The 24406-nt window shown below is 45.4% G+C and overlaps 2 protein-coding genes across 2 annotated transcripts in view; one reads left to right on the top strand and one right to left on the bottom strand.

Moving 5' to 3' along the window:
* LOC306919015 (chondrolectin-like) overlaps positions 1-2338 on the top strand; it is a gene marked incomplete at its 3' end in the record, with an annotated part of 22786 nt that extends 20448 nt beyond the window's left edge. Inside the window, exon 6 of the mRNA XM_079531857.1 lies at positions 2257-2338. Within this exon, the coding sequence (XP_079387983.1) occupies positions 2257-2338 (82 nt within the window). The remainder of the gene's footprint in view (positions 1-2256) is intronic.
* A 9769-nt stretch (positions 2339-12107) lies between these two features.
* LOC306919014 (uncharacterized protein) overlaps positions 12108-24406 on the bottom strand; it is a 38545-nt gene continuing 26246 nt past the window's right edge. Inside the window, exons 11-14 of the mRNA XM_079531856.1 lie at positions 24198-24310; positions 20610-20684; positions 19575-19728; positions 12108-16939 (exon numbers count right to left, since the gene is read on the bottom strand). Of these exons, the coding sequence (XP_079387982.1) occupies positions 15884-16939; positions 19575-19728; positions 20610-20684; positions 24198-24310 (1398 nt within the window). The 3' untranslated portion in view covers positions 12108-15883. The remainder of the gene's footprint in view (positions 16940-19574; positions 19729-20609; positions 20685-24197; positions 24311-24406) is intronic.

Below are 24406 nucleotides of genomic sequence, written 5' to 3'. Positions count from 1 at the left end.
GCCCGGCCCGGCCCGGCCCGGCCCGGCCCGGCCCGGCCCGGCCCGGCCCGGCCAGGCCAGGCAGGCAGGCAGTCAGTCTCTCTCTCTCTCTCTCTCTCGTTTTTAATCAATCTATTCTCTCCATCTCACTAAGAGACACTTAACATAGTTTAGATAGATGATCAAATGAACATAAAATCTATGCACTGTGTGTGCGTGCGTGCATGCGTGTGACAGCGTGCGTGTGCGCGAATAATTAATCACATAATTTGCTCCAACTACAGTAAGATGTTTCATGGCCGACAGCCAAATGCATTGTGGGACTTATTTGGCGTGTGGGGGTGTGTGTGTGTGTGTGTGTGTGTGTGGCGCGCGTGCGTGCGTTTATACTGTATGAGTGTGCGTGCATGTGTGTGTGTGTGTGTGAGTGTGCGTGCATGTGTGTGTGTGTGTGTGTGTGTGTGCGCGTGCATTTGCGCACGTGCATGATCAAACCTTTAATTTCACGATATTGATGGTCAAAAATAGCAGATCTACAAGCTCAGAAAGTGTCACTTTGTAAGCTTCTACTTTAGATCTTTTTTTGAACGGCTCATATGCATATAAAGTGCTTAATTTATGCTTTGTAATGAAATCCCATTCCATGCTTTACAAACAGAAACACAAGCTCAAACACAAAGCCTTGAGGCCCCTCAAAAAAATAAAATAAATAAATCAATCAATGTACAACAACTGAATGTATGTGACTGGTTGACGTAAATGTTCTCTTAATTGTCAATGGCGTCTTTAAAACAAACATTGAACTAAAGACAAACAATAAAGGTCTCCACACACCGGGAGAGGGGGTCTACAGGCAGCTACTGGACAATAAAGGTCTCCACACACCGGGTTAAAGGTCTCCACACACCGGGCGAGGGGGTCTACAGGCAGGTACTGGACAATAAAGGTCTCCACACACCGGGTTAAAGGTCTCCACACACCGGGCGAGGGGGTCTACAGGCAGGTACTGGACAATAAAGGTCTCCACACACCGGGTTAAAGGTCTCCACACACCGGGTGAGGGGGTCTACAGGCAGGTACTGGACAATAAAGGTCTCCACACACCGGGCGAGGGGGTCTACAGGCAGCTACTGGACAATAAAGGTCTCCACACACCGGGTTAAAGGTCTCCACACACCGGGTTAAAGGTCTCCACACACCGGGTTAAAGGTCTCCTCACACCACAATTCGGATTTTTAGCGGCGTTTCTCCATCGGTTTTCCTGAAAAAACGCGGCCGGTGTGCAACCACCTTAAAGCTGCATATAGGAGGGGTTAGGGGCCCTCAATAATAACCACCTTAAAGCTGTATATAGGAGGGGCTAGGGGCCCTCAAAAATCAAGAAAATCATCTATCATTTATCATCTCATCATATTATATCTCTTCATATAATTGGTCCAATTATACGAAGATATAAGGTTGAAAATTGGTGCTCCTTTAACATTTCCAGTGCGCTGGAAGTTTTCAAATTAAAGGCGCTATAGAGTGCCCAGCAGAATAGGCAGATTTTACTCTGAAAAGCCCCTCCTTCCATTCCTTCCTGATCTCTCTCTAGAAGCGTTTATATTCCAAACGAGATGCTTTGGTCAGAAATGAGGACAGAACAATTTACCTATAGCTAAGCCTATTTACATTGGAATGAATGAGCCTGGCTGGAAAGTGTCCAAGCGCGAGAGGGCGGGGCTTAGCTATAGGTCCATCGCCGTTCTGATCAAAACCACGGAGAGCGCCGAAGATTCAGAGAGAATAGACCGTTTTGTCGGGGCCGTAAACAAGGAAGTGAACGGCTGCGTGTGCGCGGAACATGACGCCGAGCGCTGCACAAGGTGTTGGTTTTATATCATTAATATCATTAAAAAATCACACCCGTGTGAACTGAGTGGTGTAAGGTCTTATATAGACTGATCAGCTGTGGTCTGACGTAATGTCTGACGTAATGAAATCACACCCGGGTGAACTGGGTGACCGTAGCAACCATGCTCATTTTTTGAGCACAGACAGACAGACAGACAGACAGACAGACAGACAGACAGACAGACACGTAAACTAACAAAGATAGTCGTAGGAGTGGTTTACACCACTCAAAAATACCCCAAGACGTCCCCACACATCCTGGGTCCTCCTACGGGTGTAATTATAACTGACTGAGCAATTAAACGGTTAAGTAGCCTATTCATTCAAAAGTACCTTTCTCCTTCCTGTAAGTAAAGTAAAAGTACCTTTCTCCTTCCTGTTCAGCTCTCCGCGCACCAAGACGGCCGTCACCCAATCAGCTCTGTGGATTTCCAACACGCCAAAGGTGGACAGCATGGAGGTGTGAGATTGGCTGCCGGACCTCGTGACATCACAACGGTGTCATCGTCGTGCCACGCCAGACCGACCAATGGCCTTACAGCTTCATAGTTCCTCCCTCCATCCTCAAACCAGGAAGCTGAAAAATAGTTCCATCATTTTGTATAAAGCGCTTTTCCAGCATGAAATGCACACAGCGCCCCCTAGCTACAACTCATCATATATGGCACTGGTTCTCAAACCTTTTCATGTCAAGGACCCCCAAATTGACACCTATTAACCTGCGGACCCCCCATTAGAAAATATATGTCAGGGACCCCCCACTATAGCAGTGATACTGAACCATTTTAATTTCAAGGACCCCCAGTTTGACTTGCATTAGTCTACGGACGCCCCATTTAATGGCATTTCTATCTCTGGGACCCCCAATTTATATTGTAAAACCACTGTTAATTTAACTCTGATAGTGTACGGGTCTATTTGGTTCCATTTGTTACACTCTCAGAGTTACAGACCCATAAGGGTCCATTTGGTTCCATTTGAACACTCTCAGAGTTACAGACCCGTAAGGATCCATTTGCAGAGTTACAGATCCGTAAGGGTCCATTTGGTTCCTACCTTCCTAACTATCAATTTAGCAGGAGAACCCCCTGGAACTCCCTCAAGGACCCCTGGGGGTCCCCGGACCCCCACTTTGAGAACCACTGATATATGCTACAATAACCCATCAATAAGTGATCAATATTAATGTTCTTCTGATCATGACAGAGCTTTCAGAGAGCTGACACCGTCATCATGTTTTCTGTCGAGTCTTGTCTTGTAATGAAATGACACTAAAAAGCACTGAAAAAAACCTATTATAAAATGAATACAATGTATTGTTTCATGTAAAAGATACGATTAACACATTCCATGTGGTATAGCCTAATATAACATGCCACGGTTATACTGACGGTATTGTGTTTTAACCCGTTCTGGACGGGAACCCCTTTTGGTGTTTTAAAGCATTATATGTTATGCTTTAGCTGTTGAAAAATAGCAGATCTACAAGCTCGTAGCGCGGCACCGAGTGCCACGCTACGAGCTTGTAGGTCTGCTATTTTTGAAAAATCGAGAAAATGTGGCGCAAATCTTTGAATGTATATATATTATTTCAGAGCGGAACGTTTTTAACTCAAATCTTTGCTTCTGGGGAGGGTCCCTGAAACTACATATTTTCAGATGGGGGTCGGCGGCCAATTACATATCATTTTTGGGGGTCCTTGACATGAAATATTGAGCACCACTGATACAGAAACGTGAGGTATTTCAGAAAACTGTCAGGATTCAGAAAACATTTTTTTAATGTCAGGCATAAATCTGTGGAGCATAACGCCGAAGTATTTGCGTCTTTTATCCGTGAAAATCCCCCTGAGAAAACAAGTCCCATGTGGTTCGTTGCCTGTAGGTTCGTTGCCTGTAGCCTGTAGGTTCGTTGCCTGTAGGTTCGTTGCCTGTAGGTTCGTTGCCTGTAGGTTCGTTGCCTGTAGCCTGTAGGTTCGTTGCCTGTAGGTTCGTTGCCTGTAGCCTGTAGGTTCGTTGCCTGTAGGTTCGTTGCCTGTAGCCTGTAGGTTCGTTGCCTGTAGGTTCGTTGCCTGTAGGTTCGTTGCCTGTAGCCTGTAGGTTCGTTGCCTGTAGGTTCGTTGCCTGTAGCCTGTAGGTTCGTTGCCTGTAGGTTCGTTGCCTGTAGGTTCGTTGCCTGTAGGTTCGTTGCCTGTAGCCTGTAGGTTCGTTGCCTGTAGGTTCGTTGCCTGTAGGTTCGTTGCCTGTAGCCTGTAGGTTCGTTGCCTGTAGGTTCGTTGCCTGTAGCCTGTAGGTTCGTTGCCTGTAGGTTCGTTGCCTGTAGGTTCGTTGCCTGTAGGTTCGTTGCCTGTAGCCTGTAGGTTCGTTGCCTGTAGGTTCGTTGCCTGTAGCCTGTAGGTTCGTTGCCTGTAGGTTCGTTGCCTGTAGGTTCGTTGCCTGTAGCCTGTAGGTTCGTTGCCTGTAGGTTCGTTGCCTGTAGCCGAAAAAGAATCCATCGTCACAGTGTTGATTTCGTCAACTAACTTTTTTTACTGACGGAAACTAAATGGAAACTAAATGAATACTAAGCTACGATGACTAAAACTAAGACTAAATATATTTAGTCATCTTACACTTGCATGCTGAAAATAACAGATCTACAAGCTCACAACGCGTCGTGTTGTGAGCTTGTAGATCGGCTATTTTCAGCAAGTGTAAAATCAGTCATTACGACGGCATCAAGGCCCGCCAAAATACTTTATAGTCGACTAAAATCTTGTGATATTTAGTCGACTAACACTAAAACATTCCAGGCGACTAAAATGTGACTGAAACTAAATGAAAACTATTGAAGAGACTAAGACTAAAACGAGCTGCCTAAAAACAACACTGCATACTGTCGCGATGTGGAAGAACTACAACCATAATGGCGGATGGATCCCAGCCTAAAACCAACCGTTCACTTGCATTAATTGAACTCATTTTCCCAGAAGCCCTTGCAGCCCAGTGCACGGGTCCATTTACGCTTACGTCATCAAAACGCGTCGGCCTCGCCACGTTGTCCGCGTCAAAGCCGGTTTGTCATTAAAGTAATTACAAAACGGACGAATTGGACATAAAGAACTAATAGCGGGTTTAGCAGGTTAAGACAATGGAATAAAAGGTGTGATACGCTGGAAGCTGTTCAAATGTAATACATGTATTGTATTGTTTTGTAAAAAGACTCCATCGCGGAGATTTCTGGGACAGAGACGAAGAAAATAGTATTTATTTAATGCTCAAAGTGAGACCGGGAGTAAGCGCAAACACAGGCGCACGCACGCACGCACGCAACGATACAAGTTGATACATCTGGAGAATCTGGAGTGTAAATTTAACTTTGTGGACAAATGGAACCATTTTGTGGAATCATATTGGTTCCATTTGTACAGTCAGAGTTACGCGTGTGTGTGTGTGTGTGTGAGTGCGCACGTTTGTTTGTGTGTCTGTGCGCACACACGTGTGCGTGCCACCTTGCGGTGTAGGGTCTCACCTGGACAGGGGGCGGGGTCAGTAACTGGACAGGGGGCGGGGTCAGTAGTCATGGTAACGTCTGTAACCAGGAAGTGATGCTATAGTTACAGTATGTCAATTTTGTCTTTTGTGCATCGTTAATAAAAGTGTGTGAACAAGATGTTGATGTGTCTGTCTCACACACACACACACACACACACACACACACACACACACACACACACACACACACACACACACACACACACACACACACACACACACACACACACACACACACACACACACACACACACACACACACACACACACACACACACACTTCAAACCTCTCTCTAGGTGGTCCTCAGACGAGCCCTCCATCGTGGCTTCCAGTCATCCTGGTTCTCCGTACATCCGACCAGCTTATGGGTGCTTTGAGCTCCTGTGTCGTTCTTACATCCACATGTTAGTGTGGGACGTCCTCATGACCGGTGGTGCCCGTGTGTTGGTTCCCACAGCAATTTACAATTTATCAGACGCTCTTAATCCAGAGCGATTTACAATAAGCAATAACAAAAAGCATGGCAATACATCACATACATAATCATAGTTATCATGAAACATGCGTAAGCTAAGAATGTAACAGTGGAATATCTATATAATGAAACTATACATATAAACTATACTGTGCTATACATATGCACTATAAAGTGCTATGACTACATACAATGCAATTCTAGTGCTGTCTATGTAACATGCTATAAGTCTGTATCAAATGCTATCTAAGTGTACATAAAGTGCTATCTAAGGGGGTAGGGCAAGTGCTATTGGCCATGATGGAGTCTGAAAAGGTGGGTATTCAGACTACGGCGGAAGATTGGGATCACTACTTCATTGTTTTGTCGTCATCAGGAAACCACACTGGAACTACCTTTCCCTCAAACAAAACAATGACTACAACATGATGTAGCGATATCATCCTGATGACTACAAAACAATGACTACAACATGACGTAGCGATATCATCCTGATGACTACAAAACAATGACTACAACATGACGTAGCGATATCATCCTGATGACTACAAAACAATGACTACAACATGACGTAGCGATATCATCCTGATGACTACAAAACAATGACTACAACATGACGTAGCGATATCATCCTGATGACTACAAAACAATGACTACAACATGACGTAACGATATCATCCTGATGACTACAAAACAATGACTACAACATGACGTAGCGATATCATCCTGATGACTACAATACAATGACTACAACATGAGGTAGCAATATCATCCTGATGACTACAAAACAATGACTACAACATGATGTAACGATATCATCCTAATGACTACAACATGACGTAGCGATATCATCCTGATGACTACAATACAATGACTACAACATGACGTAGCGATATCATCCTGATGACTACAAAACAATGACTACAACATGACGTAGCGATATCATCCTGATGACTACAATACAATGACTACAACATGACATAGCGATATCATCCTGATGACTACAAAACAATGACTACAACATGACGTAGCGATATCATCCTGATGACTACAATACAATGACTACAACATGACATAGCGATATCATCCTGATGACTACAAAACAATGACTACAACATGACGTAGCGATATCATCCTGATGACTACAATACAATGACTACAACATGACATAGCGATATCATCCTGATGACTACAAAACAATGACTACAACATGACGTAGCGATATCATCCTGATGACTACAATACAATGACTACAACATGAGGTAGCGATATCATCCTGATGACTACAAAACAATGACTACAACATGATGTAACGATATCATCCTAATGACTACAACATGACGTAGCGATATCATCCTGATGACTACAAAACAATGACTACAACATGACGTAACGATATCATCCTAATGACTACAACATGACGTAACGATATCATCCTGATGACTACAAAACAATGACTACAACATGACGTAACGATATCATCCTGATGACTACAAAACAATGACTACAACATGACATAACGATATCATCCTGATGACTACAAAACAATGACTACAACATGATGTAGCGATATCATCCTGATGACTACAAAACAATGACTACAACATGACGTAGCGATATCATCCTGATGACTACAAAACAATGACTACAACATGACGTAGCGATATCATCCTGATGACTACAAAACAATGACTACAACATGACGTAACGATATCATCCTGATGACTACAAAACAATGACTACAACATGACGTAGCGATATCATCCTGATGACTACAACATGACGTAGCGATATCATCCTGATGACTACAAAACAATGACTACAACATGACGTAGCGATATCATCCTGATGACTACAAAACAATGACTACAACATGACGTAACGATATCATCCTGATGACTACAAAACAATGACTACAACATGACGTAACGATATCATCCTGATGACTACAAAACAATGACTACAACATGACGTAGCGATATCATCCTGATGACTACAATACAATGACTACAACATGACATAGCGATATCATCCTGATGACTACAAAACAATGACTACAACATGACGTAGCGATATCATCCTGATGACTACAATACAATGACTACAACATGAGGTAGCGATATCATCCTGATGACTACAAAACAATGACTACAACATGATGTAACGATATCATCCTAATGACTACAACATGACGTAGCGATATCATCCTGATGACTACAAAACAATGACTACAACATGACGTAGCGATATCATCCTGATGACTACAATACAATGACTACAACATGACATAGCGATATCATCCTGATGACTACAAAACAATGACTACAACATGACGTAACGATATCATCCTAATGACTACAACATGACGTAACGATATCATCCTGATGACTACAAAACAATGACTACAACATGACGTAGCGATATCATCCTGATGACTACAATACAATGACTACAAAAAACCTCTTGTTCACATTTCACAATGACGTCTATTTTCAGTTTCCAAACTGGTGAACTCACACCTTAAAGTACAAAAACATGACATAACATAACTAAAAATACATCGCATGGATGCACCTGGGACGTATCTTCAGTGATGTTTCCTGAGGTCAACGGGTCTCTCAACATCATACCCCTCACTCAGGCGACCCAGCCGGGGTTGATCAAGTCCCGACTTACGTCCCAGTAGCTACCCTCGATCAGTCCATCAGGGAATGAGCAAGGCCACACAATCCATTGCTGCAGAGGTATAGCAAAAATAAAAACAACTTTATTAGAAAAGAAATAAAGAAAGGTATAAGAACATTATTTCCATTTCTGCTAAGCAGCAAGCTATATGCTTAGAGTATTTCTATTTATATTAGGATACATTTGCGCGACTGTAAAGACGAAACGGAAGTGGGGAGGAGGCTTCACTTCCGCTTTATAGTTTACTCATGATCAGAGCTTCCGTTGCTCCAGACTGTATGACGGAAGCATTTATATTTTACTCATGATCAGAGCTTCCGTTGCTCCAGACTGTATGACGGAAGCATTTATATTTTACTCATGATCAGAGCTTCCGTTGCTCCAGACTGTACGACGGAAGCATTTATATTTTACTCATGATCAGAGCTTCCGTTGCTCCAGACTGTACGACGGAAGCATTTATATTTTACTCATGATCAGAGCTTCCGTTGCTCCAGACTGTACGACGGAAGCATTTATATTTTACTCATGATCAGAGCTTCCGTTGCTCCAGACTGTACGACGGAAGCATTTATATTTTACTCATGATCAGACCTTCCGTTGCGTCCATGTGTTTGGTCCGACGGAGCATTGGTCTGAACGACAACCTACCTCAAACCCTCACCCTAAACCTAACCTCCGGCGGGGCAGCACACCTAAACCTAACCCCAACCCTCACCCTAACCCCCGGCGGGGCAGCACACCTAAACCTAACCCCTCTCCCTAACCTACTAAGGATACTTTTATACTTTAGCTGTTGAAAAATAGCAGATCTACAAGCTCGTAGCGCGGCACTCGGTGCCGCGCTACGAGCTTGTAGATCTGCTGTTTTTGAAAAATCGTGAAATGTGGCATAACTAAAAATACATCGCATGGATGCACCTGGGACGTATCTTCAGTGATGTTTCCTGAGGTCAACGGGTCTCTCAACATCATACCCCTCACTCAGGCGACCCAGCCGGGGTTGATCAAGTCCCGACTTACGTCCCAGTAGCTACCCTCGATCAGTCCATCAGGGAATGAGCAAGGCCACACAATCCATTGCTGCAGAGGTATAGCAAAAATAAAAACAACTTTATTAGAAAAGAAATAAAGAAAGGTATAAGAACATTATTTCCATTTCTGCTAAGCAGCAAGCTATATGCTTAGAGTATTTCTATTTATATTAGGATACATTTGCGCGACTGTAAAGACGAAACGGAAGTGGGGAGGAGGCTTCACTTCCGCTTTATAGTTTACTCATGATCAGAGCTTCCGTTGCTCCAGACTGTATGACGGAAGCATTTATATTTGACTCATGATCAGAGCTTCCGGTGCTCCAGACTGTACGACGGAAGCATTTATATTTTACTCATGATCAGAGCTTCCGTTGCTCCAGACTGTACGACGGAAGCATTTATATTTTACTCATGATCAGAGTTTCCGTTGCTCCAGACTGTACGACGGAAGCATTTATATTTTACTCATGATCAGAGCTTCCGTTGCTCCAGACTGTACGACGGAAGCATTTATATTTTACTCATGATCAGAGCTTCCGTTGCTCCAGACTGTACGACGGAAGCATTTATATTTTACTCATGATCAGAGCTTCCGTTGCTCCAGACTGTACGACGGAAGCATTTATATTTTACTCATGATCAGAGCTTCCGTTGCTCCAGACTGTACGACGGAAGCATTTATATTTTACTCATGATCAGAGCTTCCGTTGCTCCAGACTGTACGACGGAAGCATTTATATTTTACTCATGATCAGAGCTTCCGTTGCTCCAGACTGTACGACGGAAGCATTTATATTTTACTCATGATCAGACCTTCCGTTGCGTCCATGTGTTTGGTCCGACGGAGCATTGGTCTGAACGACAACCTACCTCAAACCCTCACCCTAAACCTAACCTCCGGCGGGGCAGCACACCTAAACCTAACCCCAACCCTCACCCTAACCCCCGGCGGGGCAGCACACCTAAACCTAACCCCAACCCTCACCCTAACCCCCGGCGGGGCAGCACACCTAAACCTAACCCCAACCCTCACCCTAACCCCCGGCGGGGCAGCACACCTAAACCTAACCCCAACCCTCACCCTAACCCCCGGCGGGGCAGCACACCTAAACCTAACCCCAACCCTCACCCCCGGCGGGGCAGCACACCTAAACCTAACCCTCTCCCTAACCTACTAAGGATACTTTTATACTTTAGCTGTTGAAAAATAGCAGATCTACAAGCTCGTAGCGCTACGAGCTTGTAGATCTGCTGTTTTTGAAAAATCGTGAAATGTGGCGCACCTCTCTGAATATATATTCTTTCAGAGTGAGCGTTTCTAAAGGACCACTTCACCACTTTTCAACCTATCTTCATATAATAGACCGAGTAGAAAATAATTGCGCCATTTTTTTATGATCATTAGTGAGGACCTGTGTCTCATAGGTGGGCTGTGGGCAGTTCAGAAACCAGTCTGTGTCTCATAAGAGGGCTGTGGGCAGTTCAGAAACCGTCCACCAGTGACACCATCGATGGGGAATACAAGCTAATAGAAACTGCAGGCTTTCTAGTCCTGAAAAGTTGCAATGCGAAAATGGAAGCCATCGTTCTCATAATGAAAATCAAAACATTTTTGTAAAAAAAATCTTGTTTAAAAAAAGATCTGCCTAATGATGATGTCACTGGAGGACGGTTTCTAAACTGCCCACAGCCCTCCTATGAGACACAGGCTGAGTAGATCAAAATCGTGCCATTTTATCATGATTATTAGTGAGAACATGCGACTGTGGCTCAAGAGGTAGAGCAGGCGGTTCGAATCCCGGCTCCTCCTGTCTACATGTCGTAGTGTCCTTGGGCAAGACACTGAACCCCAAATTGCTCCCGATGTGTTGGTTGGTACCTTGCATGACTTCCGCCGCAATCGGTGTATGAATGTGTGTGTGTGTAATGCACAATCTATGTAAAGCGCCTTGGATAAAGGCGCTGTATAAATGCACCATAAGAACCTATTATATGAAGATAGGTTGAAAAGTGGTGAAGTGGTCCTTTAACTCAAATCTTTGCTTCTGGGGGGGGGGGGGGGGGGGGGGGTCCCTGGAACATCATATTATCAGATGGGGGTCGGCGGCCAAATACATATAATTTCTGGGGGTCCTTGACAGGAAATATTGAGCACCATTGATATAGAAACATAGGTAGGCCTATTTCAGAAAACCGTCATGATTTAGAAGACATTTTTAAAATTTCGACGTCAGGCCTACGTGGGTTAAACATGCATGAATGATGTCACTGGTAGGCAGATTTATGATGTCACTGGCATATGCAAGTTTAAAGGATACTTTAGATGTTGATGATGTCACTGGTAGACAGGATTAAAGGAGACTTACAGAAGGTGATGGTGATGTCACTGGTATAGACAGGTCTAAAAAGTGGACAACATAGCTGATGATGTCACTGGTAGGCATGGGTTTAAAGGACACACCACGGACAAAAAAACATCTTGAAGATGCATTTAATGGTCGCTTTGGACAGTCAGGCAACAGAGGGTTAAACCCATGCACCAATCACAATGCTCGATTCAGTAGATAACACCATTACTATTGTAAAGATATTTTCTATTGGTTGAAACATTGTCGCTTTAGTTTTAGAGCAGTAGGTTCTCAAACCAGTGGTCCGGGGACCCCCAGGGGTCCTTGAGGGGGTTCCAGGTGGTCCGGGGACCACCAGGGGTCCTTGAGGGGGTTCCAGGTGGTCCGGGGACCACCAGGGGTCCTTGAGGGGGTTCCAGGTGGTCCGGGGACCCCCAGGGGTCCTTGAGGGGGTTCCAGGTGGTCCGGGGACCACCAGCGGCCCTTGAGGGGGTTCCAGGTGGTCCGGGGACCACCAGCGGTCCTTGAGGGGGTTCCAGGTGGTCCCCATGCAGCTAAATGACGGAGTTGGTGGTAACCAAATGGACCCTTATAGAGCAATTAACTCAAGATTTACATTTATTGTTACACACCTGAATTGGGCTTAATTCACACAATTCAAATAATTATAGTTTTTGATCAACGTTTTGCTTTTTATCTCCAACATCAATACGTCATTGAACTGATGGACAAAAACTACATCTGATCCAACGACAACATATTCTATACGTTTTGGGTCTGAGAGGCTAAATGTCATCAAATGGTGGTCCGTGTCTCAAATGGGTCTGAGAGGCTAAATGTCATCAAATGGTGGTCCGTGTCTCAAATGGGTCTGAGAGGCTAAATGTCATCAAACGGTGGTCCGTGTCTCAAATGGGTCTGAGAGGCTAAATGTCATCAGATGGTGGTCCGTGACTCAAATGGGTCTGAGAGGCTAAATGTCATCAGATGGTGGTCCGTGACTCAAATGGGTCTGAGAGGCTAAATGTCATCAAATGGTGGTCCGTGTCTCAAATGGGTCTGAGAGGCTAAATGTCATCAAATGGTGGTCCGTGTCTCAAATGGGTCTGAGAGGCTAAATGTCATCAGATGGTGGTCCGTGACTCAAATGGGTCTGAGAGGCTAAATGTCATCAGATGGTGGTCCGTGACTCAAATGGGTCTGAGAGGCTAAATGTCATCAAATGGTGGTCCGTGTCTCAAATGGGTCTGAGAGGCTAAATGTCATCAAATGGTGGTCCGTGTCTCAAATGGGTCTGAGAGGTCTGGAGGAACATTTTCGTGTCAATTTGACACTATTAATCAGCCCCGCGGACCCCCATTTGAAGAGTAATGCCAGGGACCCCCATAAGAGAAGATTGTTACGGCTCTAGCAGTGATTCTCAACCCCCAGTTTGACATGCATTAGTCTACGGACCCCCCATTTAATGGCATTTCTATAATTGGGACCCCCAATTTATATTGTTAAAATAAATGTTAATTTAACTCAGAGTGTACAAATGGAACCATGGTTCCATTTGTACTACATATTTTCAGATGGGGGTCGGCGGCCAAATACAGATAATTCTGGGGCTCCTTGACATGAAATAGTTTGAGAACCACTGATATAGAAACATGAGGTTTTAACCCTGTGAGAACCACTGATATAGAAACATGAGGTTTTAACCCTGTGAGAACCACTGATATAGAAACATGAGGTTTTAACCCTGTGAGAACCACTGATATAGAAACATGAGGTTTTAACCCTGTGAGAACCACTGATATAGAAACATGAGGTTTTAACCCTGTGAGAACCACTGATATAGAAACATGAGGTTTTAACCCTGTGAGAACCACTGATATAGAAACATGAGGTTTTAACCCTGTGAGAACCACTGATATAGAAACATGAGGTTTTCAGAAAACTCATGATTTAGAAGATCATTTTGTATAGAATCTGTTCTCAGGTATAAAAATTGATTAAAAATAAAAATAAATAAAAATAAAGTTTGAGAACCACTGCTCGGATGGCAAAAAAATAAATACAAATATCTGTCCAATATACACATTTAACATGTTAACCAAAAACGCTTTATTTTATTTTAACAAAAATATCACCTTGATTAGCCCATTCTGGGTGGGAACCCCTTTTGGTGTTAGCATTATGTTATGCTGTAGCTATTGAAAAATTGCAGATCTACAAGCTCATAGTGCGGCACCGAGTGCCGAGCTATGAACTTGTAGGTCTGCTATTGTTGTGCCCCGCCCCACTCTCATAACGGTAGGGAAAGGGTTAAAGACGTAATCTATTAATCTGTAACTTATCTCTAGAAAGAAAAAGAAAAAACCTCAACAAAATTAAATGAAACGAAAAGAGAGAAAAAAAAACCTCGATCAGATCTGAAACAAACCTAAATATCATCGTTCATATTAAACCTGTATTTACATCAACAATAAGCAAAGCAAAACGCCTCTCAATTAATAATTAATTACACCTTGATGTGTTTATAAATTAATTCACGTTCTGCTGAGTCACCATAAGGATTATAATGTTCTGATGAGTCACCATAAGGATTATAATGTTCTGCTGAGTCACCATAAGGATTATAATGTTCTGCTGAGTCACCATAAGGATTATAATGTTCTGCTGAGTCACCATGAGGATTATAATGTTCTGCTGAGTCACCATAAGGATTATAATGTTCTGCTGAGTCACCATAACTTCTGATGAGTCACCATAAGGATTATAATCTTCTGCTGAGTCACCATCATTTAAAACACTTTGTCTGCCCTAGACGGAGATCTCCGTTATGTGATGTTTTATATTTATTCACCACCAGAGCGCGCTATACTGCCGTCTAAGAGCGTCTGTGTTGCGCAACAACACAACCGGAAGTCGATGGGTGCGCCTGCATATTTATTCCCCCTCATTGACAACGGTAGCCAAACCCCCCCCCCCCCCCCCCCCCCCTTTATCTCTGAATCTAAATCACAGATTACGATTCTAATCAAAACAAGCGTTTTTTTGACGGCCGATCGGGGTTGCATCGCTAGTCGCGGTAAACTAATTCATGCCTCGGGTGGTTGGTGATCCTCCCGCGATAGATTTGGTTAGCGGTTTGCTGACATCCGGTGAAGCTGCCAGCGTATTTCTTTCCCTCCAAAGAGGGCAGAGGCTCAAATGGCGAGCGGCACATAGATGGATACATCTCCTGAGGCTCAAATGGCGAGCGGCACATGGATGGATACATCTCCTGAGGCTCAAATGGCGAGCGGCACATGGATGGATACATCTCCTGAGGCTCAAATGGCGAGCTCACATGGATGGATACATCTCCTGAGGCTCAGATGGCGAGCTCACATGGATGGATACATCTCCTGAGGCTCAAACGGCGAGCTCACATGGATGGAAAAATGGCGAGCGCGGCACATGGATGGATAAATCTCCGACTAACATTGGGCAGTCAAAGTGTTCATTCATTTCCCACTTGGTCGTACTACAGCGTCGCACAAAAGCATAACAAAATAGCAGATCTACAAGCTGGAAACGAGCCTGTAGATCTGCTACTACAAGCTGGAAACGAGCCTGTAGATCTGCTACTACAAGCTGGAAACGAGCCTGTAGATCTGCTACTACAAGCTGGAAACGAGCCTGTAGATCTGCTACTACAAGCTGGAAACGAGCCTGTAGATCTGCTACTACAAGCTGGAAACGAGCCTGTAGATCTGCTACTACAAGCTGGAAACGAGCCTGTAGATCTGCTACTTTTGAATTTGGAATCCTGAAAAAGCAAGTTTTGGAACCTGTGAGATTTCCGCCCGAACAAGAGACGATAATTAATTATGCACAGTTGGTTCTCCAACTGGGTGGGCGGGGCCTCGCCCCCTATGTGGGTGGGGCGGGGCCTCGCCCCCTATGTGGGGGGCACGAAAACCTCCTCCGCCTCGACGCTGCCGGGTTGCGTCACTTCTATGATGATGGTCTCCTGAGAGTATCCGTCAGCCGTCACCTCAACCATGTCAGCCTGCGTCACCTCAACCATGTCAGCCTGCGTCACCTCAACCATGTCAGCCTGCGTCACCTCAACCATGTCAGCCTGCGTCACCTCAACCATGTCAGCCTGCGTCACCTCAACCATGTCAGCCTGCGTCACCTCAACCATGTCAGCCTGCGTCACTTCTATGTCAGCCTGCGTCACCTCAACGATGTCAGGCTGCGTCACCGCCTCTATAATCTGGGCGTAGCCCGCATCGCCGTCGCTCTGCGCCTCGACCGCCATCACCTGGGCGTAGCTGCCGTCGCCAGTCTGCGTGACTTGGATCATCTGCGCGTAGCCGCCGTCGTCCTCGGGCTGCGTCACCGCTATCACGTGATGCGTGTGGTCGTGATGCGTGTGGTCGTGATGCGTGTGGTCGTGTTCGTCGAGCGCCGTGTCAGACAACGTTACGGGGATCGGCGACGTTTCGCCGCCAGGAGGCGTCGCCTCGTGCTGCGCTCCGTCAAGCGGTGTTACGGCCAGTATGTTGTGGTGTGTGTCGTTGTCATCGGGCGGCGTTACCGAGACCACGGCGTGGTGTGTGTCGCCGTTGTCGCCGTCAGTCCGCCCGGAGTCGCTCTCTTCCTCCTCCTCCTCCTCTTCCCCCTCCTCCTCCTCTGGTGAATCCAGGTTTTCGTTCCCCGGCACGGTGACCATGATGATGGTTCCTACGCCGTTGTCGCCCGCGGCGACACGCTCGTTTTTTTTGCGGGAGGAGGAGGAGGAGGAGGAAGGGGGGGGGACGGCGGCGGGGGGCCAGAGCTGCGGCTGGTCGTGCACACTGGTCATGTGGCGCTCCAGGCGGAGGCGGGACTTCCGGAAGGTCTTGCCGCAGATTGGACAGGAGAAGATCCGGGCCTCCTTAGGCCCCGCCTTCCCGTCGGGGTGCACGTCCTCGCGGTGGCGTTTCAGGTGACCCAGAAGACCGAACCTCTGAAAAGTACGAAAATAAAGATAATGTATCAGATTTACAATAAAGATAATATAAAGATAATGTATCAGATATACAATAAAGATAATATATCAGATGTACAATAATGATAATATATCAGATGTACAATAAAGATAATATATCAGATGTACAATAAAGATAATATATCAGATGTACAATAATGATAATATATCAGATGTACAATAAAGATAATATATCAGATGTACAATAATGATAATATATCAGATATACAATAAAGATAATGTATCAGATTTACAATAAAGATAATATAAAGATAATATATCAGATATACAATAAAGATAATATAAAGATAATGTATCAGATATACAATAAAGATAATATAAAGATAATATATCAGATATACAATAAAGATAATATATCAGATATACAATAAAGATAATGTATCAGATGTACAATAAAGATAATGTATCAGATGTACAATAAAGATAATATATCAGATATACAATAAAGATAATGTATCAGATGTACAATAAAGATAATATATCAGATATACAATAAAGATAATGTAGCAGATGTACAATAAAGATAATATAAAGATAATGTATCAGATATACAATAAAGATAATATAAAGATAATATATCAGATATACAATAAAGATAATATAAAGATAATGTATCAGATTTACAATAAAGATAATGTATCAGATGTACAATAAAGATAATGTATCAGATGTACAATAAAGATAATGTATCAGATGTACAATAAAGATAATATAAAGATAATGTATCAGATATACAATAAAGATAATATAAAGATAATATATCAGATATACAATAAAGATAATATAAAGATAATGTATCAGATTTACAATAAAGAATATATCAGATATCTGAAAAACACATAAGTGTATGTACAATACGATACGACTTTATTGACAGCTTGCACTGAAATGTGTCCATGACGTCACCGTCACCGTTGAAGATACAGACACAATAGATTGTGTCCGTTGAAGATACAGACACAATAGATTGTGTCCGTTGAAGATACAGACACAATAGATTGTGTCCGTTGAAGATACAGACACAATAGATTGTGTCCGTTGAAGATACAGACACAATAGATTGTGTCCGTTGAAGATACAGACACAATAGATTGTGTCCGTTGAAGATACAGACACAATAGATTGTGTCCGCTGAAGATACAGACACAATAGATTGTGTCCGTTGAAGATACAGACACAATAGATTGTGTCCGTTGAAGATACAGACACAATAGATTGCAAAACGATAGACGTTACAGGACAAAAATCACGATAAACAGACGAGAACATGAACATATCCTCTGGTTCAGCGATTTTGGTTTAAAAGCAGGACTGATTGATGTACAAAATAGATCTTTAGTCTGTTTTTCTTCAATTTAGGGACTGTAAACTAAATTGGGCGCAGCGCACTGGCATTACTGTGACAGGAGGAGGAGGAGTGAAGCCGGGGGGGGGGGGGGGGCAGCGCACTGGCATTACTGTGACAGGAGGAGTGAAGCCGGGGGGGGGGGGGGGACTTGGCCTCTGGTTGGCGCACCAAATGAGCTACTAACCTGAGGTCAGAGGTCACAGGGGTGGGGTCTCTCCTTAGTGTGGGTACCAACCTGAGGGCAGAGGTCACACCGGTGGGGTCTCTCCTTAGTGTGGGTACTAACCTGAGGTCAGAGGTCACAGGGGTGGGGTCTCTCCTTAGTGTGGGTACCAACCTGAGGTCAGAGGTCACACTGGTGGGGTCTCTCCTTAGTGTGGGTACCAACCTGAGGTCAGAGGTCACACCGGTGGGGTCTCTCCTTAGTGTGGGTACCAACCTGAGGTCAGAGGTCACACTGGTGGGGTCTCTCCTTAGTGGGTACCAACCTGAGGTCAGAGGTCACAGGGGTGGGGTCTCTCCTTAGTGTGGGTACTAACCTGAGGTCAGAGGTCACAGGGGTGGGGTCTCTCCTTAGTGTGGGTACCAACCTGAGGGCAGAGGTCACAGGGGTGGGGTCTCTCCTTAGTGTGGGTACCAACCTGAGGGCAGAGGTCACACTGGTGGGGTCTCTCCTTAGTGTGGGTACTAACCTGAGGTCAGAGGTCACAGGGGTGGGGTCTCTCCTTAGTGTGGGTACCAACCTGAGGGCAGAGGTCACACTGGTGGGGTCTCTCCTTAGTGTGGGTACTAACCTGAGGTCACAGGGGTGGGGTCTCTCCTTAGTGTGGGTACCAACCTGAGGGCAGAGGTCACACTGGTGGGGTCTCTCCTTAGTGTGGGTACTAACCTGAGGGCAGAGGTCACACTGGTGGGGTCTCTCCTTAGTGTGGGTACCAACCTGAGGGCAGAGGTCACACTGGTGGGGTCTCTCCTTAGTGTGGGTACTAACCTGAGGTCAGAGGTCACAGGGTGGGGTCTCTCCTTAGTGTGGGTACCAACCTGAGGTCAGAGGTCACACTGGTGGGGTCTCTCCTTAGTGTGGGTACTAACCTGAGGGCAGAGGTCACACTGGTGGGGTCTCTCCTTAGTGTGGGTACCAACCTGAGGGCAGAGGTCACACTGGTGGGGTCTCTCCTTAGTGTGGGTACCAACCTGAGGGCAGAGGTCACAGGGGTGGGGTCTCTCCTTAGTGTGGGTACCAACCTGAGGGCAGAGGTCACACTGGTGGGGTCTCTCCTTGGTGTGTGTGACGCTGTGCAGGGCCAGGGTGGACCTGAACTTGAAGTCTCGTCCGCAGGTCGGACACACGTAGGGCGAGGGCGTCTCCGGCTCCTCCTTCTCCGCCTTGCGGGCAGCGCTGCGGACCAATGAGATGAGAGATGGATCAGTGCCGTGGACCAATGAGATGAGAGATGGATCAGTGCCGTGGACCAATGAGATGAGAGATGGATCAGTGCCGTGGACCAATGGTGTTAACCCATTTAGACCTGACATATCAGTGGTTCTCAAACATTTTCACGTCATGGACCCCCAAAAATGATATGTATTTGGCCGCCGACCCCCATCTGAAAATATGTCATTCCAGGAAGCCCCCCAGAAGCAAAGATTTGAGTTAAAAACGTTCGCCCTGAAACAATATATATTCAAAGATTTGCACTACATTTTTACGATTTTTCAAAAATAGCAGACCTACAAGCTCGTAGATCTTGTAGATCTGCTATTTTTCAATAGCTAAAGTATAACATAATGCTTAAAACACGAAATGGGGTTCCCGCCCCAAAATGGGTTAAGAGATCGATCAGTGCTGTGGACCAATGATATGAGAGATCGATCAGCACCGTGGACCAATGATATGAGAGATCGATCAGCACCGTGGACCAATGATATGAGAGATCGATCAGTGCTGTGGACCAATGATATGAGAGATCGATCAGCACCGTGGACCAATGATATGAGAGATCGATCAGCACCGTGGACCAATGATATGAGAGATCGATCAGTGCTGTGGACCAATGATATGAGAGATCGATCAGCACCGTGGACCAATGATATGAGAGATCGATCAGTGCTGTGGACCAATGATATGAGAGATCGATCAGTGCTGTGGACCAATGATATGAGAGATCCATCAGCACCGTGGACCAATAGGAGATAGTTTTCTTTCCGCAGTGTATACACAATGGCAAATAAAAAGGTATCTGAATCAATCAATGAAAATGAAGCATGCTGATTGGTTACATGGCGGTCTTGCGGGTGGGGGTGCGTCTCTCCGCCCCCTCAGCGTGGACGGTCAGCTGGTGCTGCCTCAGGGTCCTAGAGGACGTAGAACAATAAAACATTATTATTATTATTATTATTATTACTTGCGCAAGCAGAGCGCGCAGGTATTGTGGTCGTGCTTGGTAGGTATTGATGATGATGTAATGAAAATATGTATCAATGCCGGGTTATAACTGGCTGTCGATGGTGACGTAATAAAGATAGGTTTCAGATTACATACATGTATACATACAGACATTACCTTTAATTAATAAAGATAGGTTTCAGATTACATACATGTAAACATACAGACATTACCTTTAATTCCCCCGACACTGAAACATATCTTTATTCAGTGGCGTGCACAGATAGACACTAGGGGGTGCTAGAGCACCCCCTGCCCTTTTGGCAATGTGCCCTTTTGCAAAAAAAAAAAAAAAAAAAAAAAAGCTTGTAGATCTGCTATTTTTCAATAGCTAAAGCATAACATAATGCTAACACCAAAAGGGGTTCCCGCCCAAAATGGATTAAGGCAACCGGCCGGTTCCACGCGCTGCACAAGGTGCCCTTTTTTAACTTGAGCACCTGCCCCTCTAAATGTCTGTGCACGCCACTGTCTTTATTACGTCACAACATCCAGTATATATCCCTACCGAGCATTCGCATAAAGCCAGCCGACCACAGTATAGTACTTATACAACTTACATACATGTATACATACATACGTTACCTGTTACCCAACCAATATTGAAACATATGGTAATTACGTCACCATTGACGGTCAGTTATAACCCACGTTAATATTTAATTGCAATGTTTCACAGAGAGGCTGAGATTTGAAAGTTCGTAGCGGTTGATTTTTTTTACAAATTGCAGCATTTAACTCCCATTTCATTTCATATGGTTATAATGTGGTTATATTATTCATGTAGAAAACAGAAGAAGAAATGATTATTATAACTAAAGCTAGCAAAATAAACTAGAATAAAAAACAGTACAGTAGTGCTAGCCTGGTTAATAAACCAGACCGAATCAGCCGTTGGCAAAAAAAAGTTGCCTACCAGCGGATTACGGTCTGGCGAGGCTCAGTAGCACGCCTCTTTCCTACAGCAGAGAACAGGTCGGACCAATCGGGACACGGTATGCAATATAGGCGGGCTTTGGTACAGTGACGTTCAATGCTTGAGACTTTTGACTGACAGTAGCTCTGACCAATTGCGTCAAAGAGAAAATGTTCCCCGGGAAATGAAATCCAAGTGGAGCCAGCCCAGACTGATATACCGCGACAGTGTTGTGTGATATTAGTCTGGCTTGTTAGCCAGACTACAGTAGTGCATCCCGTGAATGCAGAGGTCCTATGAAGTGCTGTGACTACATACATTGCAATCCTAGTGCTGTCTACGTAACATGCTATAAGTCTGTATAAAATGCTCTCTAAGTCTACATAAAGTGCTATCTAAGGGGCTAGGGCAAGTGCTACGGGCCATGATGGAGTCTGAAAAGGTGGGCTTTCAGACTACGGAGGAAGATTGGGAGTGAGGTTGCAGTTGACTGTGATGGGAAGTGCATTCTATAGTTTTGGAACCAGAAGGGAAAAGAGTCTGGGACGCGTGGAGCGTTGTCCAGGGTGTTTTAGAGAAGGGAGAAGAGTCTGGGACGTGTGGAGCGTTGTCCAGGGTGTTTTAGAGAAGGGAGAAGAGTCTGGGACGCGTGGAGCGTTGTCCAGGGTGTTTTAGAGATGGGAGAAGAGTCTGGGGCGTGTGGAGCGTTGTCCAGGGTGTTTTAGAGAAGGGAGAAGAGTCTGGGACGCGTGGAGCGTTGTCCAGGGTGTTTTAGAGAAGGTAGAAGAGTCTGGGACGTGTGGAGCGTTGTCCAGGGTGTTTTAGAGATGGGAGAAGAGTCTGGGGCGTGTGGAGCGTTTTCCAGGGTGTTTTAGAGAAGGGAGAAGAGTCTGGGACGTGTGGAGCGTTGTCCAGGGTGTTTTAGAGAAGGGAGAAGAGTCTGGGACGCGTGGAGCGTTGTCCAGGGTGTTTTAGAGAGGGAGAAGAGTCTGGGACGAGTGGAGCGTTGTCCAGGGTGTTTTAGATAGGGAGAAGAGTCTGGGACGTGTGGAGCGTTGTCCAGGGTGTTTTAGAGAAAGAGAAGAGTCTGGGGTGTGTGGAGCGTTGTCCAGGGTGTTTTAGAGAAGGGAGAAGAGTCTGGGACGAGTGGAGCGTTGTCCAGGGTGTTTTAGAGAAGGGCGAAGAGTCTGGGACGTGTGGAGCGTTGTCCAGGGTGTTTTAGAGAAGGGAGAAGAGTCTGGGATGCGTGGAGCGTTGTCCAGGGTGTTTTAGAGAAGGGAGAAGAGTCTGGGACGTGTGGAGCTTTGTTCAGGGTGTTTTAGAGAAGGGAGAAGAGTCTGGGACGTGTGGAGCGTTGTCCAGGGTGTTTTAGAGAAGGGAGAAGAGTCTGGGACGTGTGGAGCGTTGTCCAGGGTGTTTTAGAGAAGGGAGAAGAGTCTGGGATGCGTGGAGCGTTGTCCAGGGTGTTTTAGAGAAGGGAGAAGAGTCTGGGACGTGTGGAGCGTTGTCCAGGGTGTTTTAGAGAAGGGAGAAGAGTCTGGGACGTGTGGAGCGTTGTCCAGGGTGTTTTAGAGAAGGGAGAAGAGTCTGGGACGTGTGGAGCGTTGTCCAGGTTGTTTTAGAGAGGGAGAAGAGTCTGGGACGTGTGGAGCGTTGTCCAGGGTGTTTTAGAGAGGGAGAAGAGTCTGGGGCGTGTGGAGCGTTGTCCAGGGTGTTTTAGAGAGGGAGAAGAGTCTGGGGCGTGTGGAGCGTTGTCCAGGGTGTTTTAGAGAGGGAGAAGAGTCTGGGGCGTGTGGAGCGTTGTCCAGGGTGTTTTAGAGAAGGGAGAAGAGTCTGGGACGCGTGGAGCGTTGTCCAGGGTGTTTTAGAGAAGGGAGAAGAGTCTGGGGCGTGTGGAGCGTTGTCCAGGGTGTTTTAGAGAGGGAGAAGAGTCTGGGGCGTGTGGAGCGTTGTCCAGGGTGTTTTAGAGAAGGGAGAAGAGTCTGGGGCGTGTGGAGCGTTGTCCAGGGTGTTTTAGAGAGGGAGAAGAGTCTGGGGCGTGTGGAGCGTTGTCCAGGGTGTTTTAGAGAAGGGAGAAGAGTCTGGGACGCGTGGAGCGTTGTCCAGGGTGTTTTAGAGAAGGTACAGTAGGTAGTTACTAGGTACAGTAGGTAGTTACTAGGTACAGTAGGTAGTTACTAGGTACAGTAGGTAGTTACTAGGTACAGTAGTATGTACTATGTAGATACTATAGGGGCGACTGTGGCTCAGGAGGTAGAGCAGGTCGTCCAATGATCCATGGGTCGGCGGTTCGAATCCCAGCTCCTCCTGTCTACATGTCGAAGTGTCCTTGGGCAAGACACTGAACCCCAAATTGCTCCCGATGTGCTGGTTGGTGCCTTGCATGGCTTCCGCCGCAATCGGTGTATGAATGTGTGTGTGTGTGTGTGTGAATGGGTGAATGTAATGCACAATCTATGTAAAGCGCCTTGGATAAAGGCGCTATATAAATGCACCATTTAGTTACCTAGAGGAGGAGAACCCTCTCAGACACACAGAGCAGCTGTGAGGACGTTCTTCTGTGTGAACTCTGACATGAGACTCTAACTGGACCACTGTCTTCAGCCTCTTACCACACACCTGGGGAGAGAGAGAGACACAGACAGGCAGAGAGAGAGAGCCAGACAGACAGGACATGACATTTCATGTCAAGGACCCTAAAAAATATATGTAATT

This window comes from Electrona antarctica (genome assembly GCF_951216825.1).
Source record: "Electrona antarctica genome assembly, contig: scaffold_71, whole genome shotgun sequence".
Lineage (NCBI taxonomy): Eukaryota > Metazoa > Chordata > Actinopteri > Myctophiformes > Myctophidae > Electrona > Electrona antarctica.
Note: the sequence above shows the minus strand (reverse complement) of the source record. Positions and strands in the feature narration are given on the sequence as shown.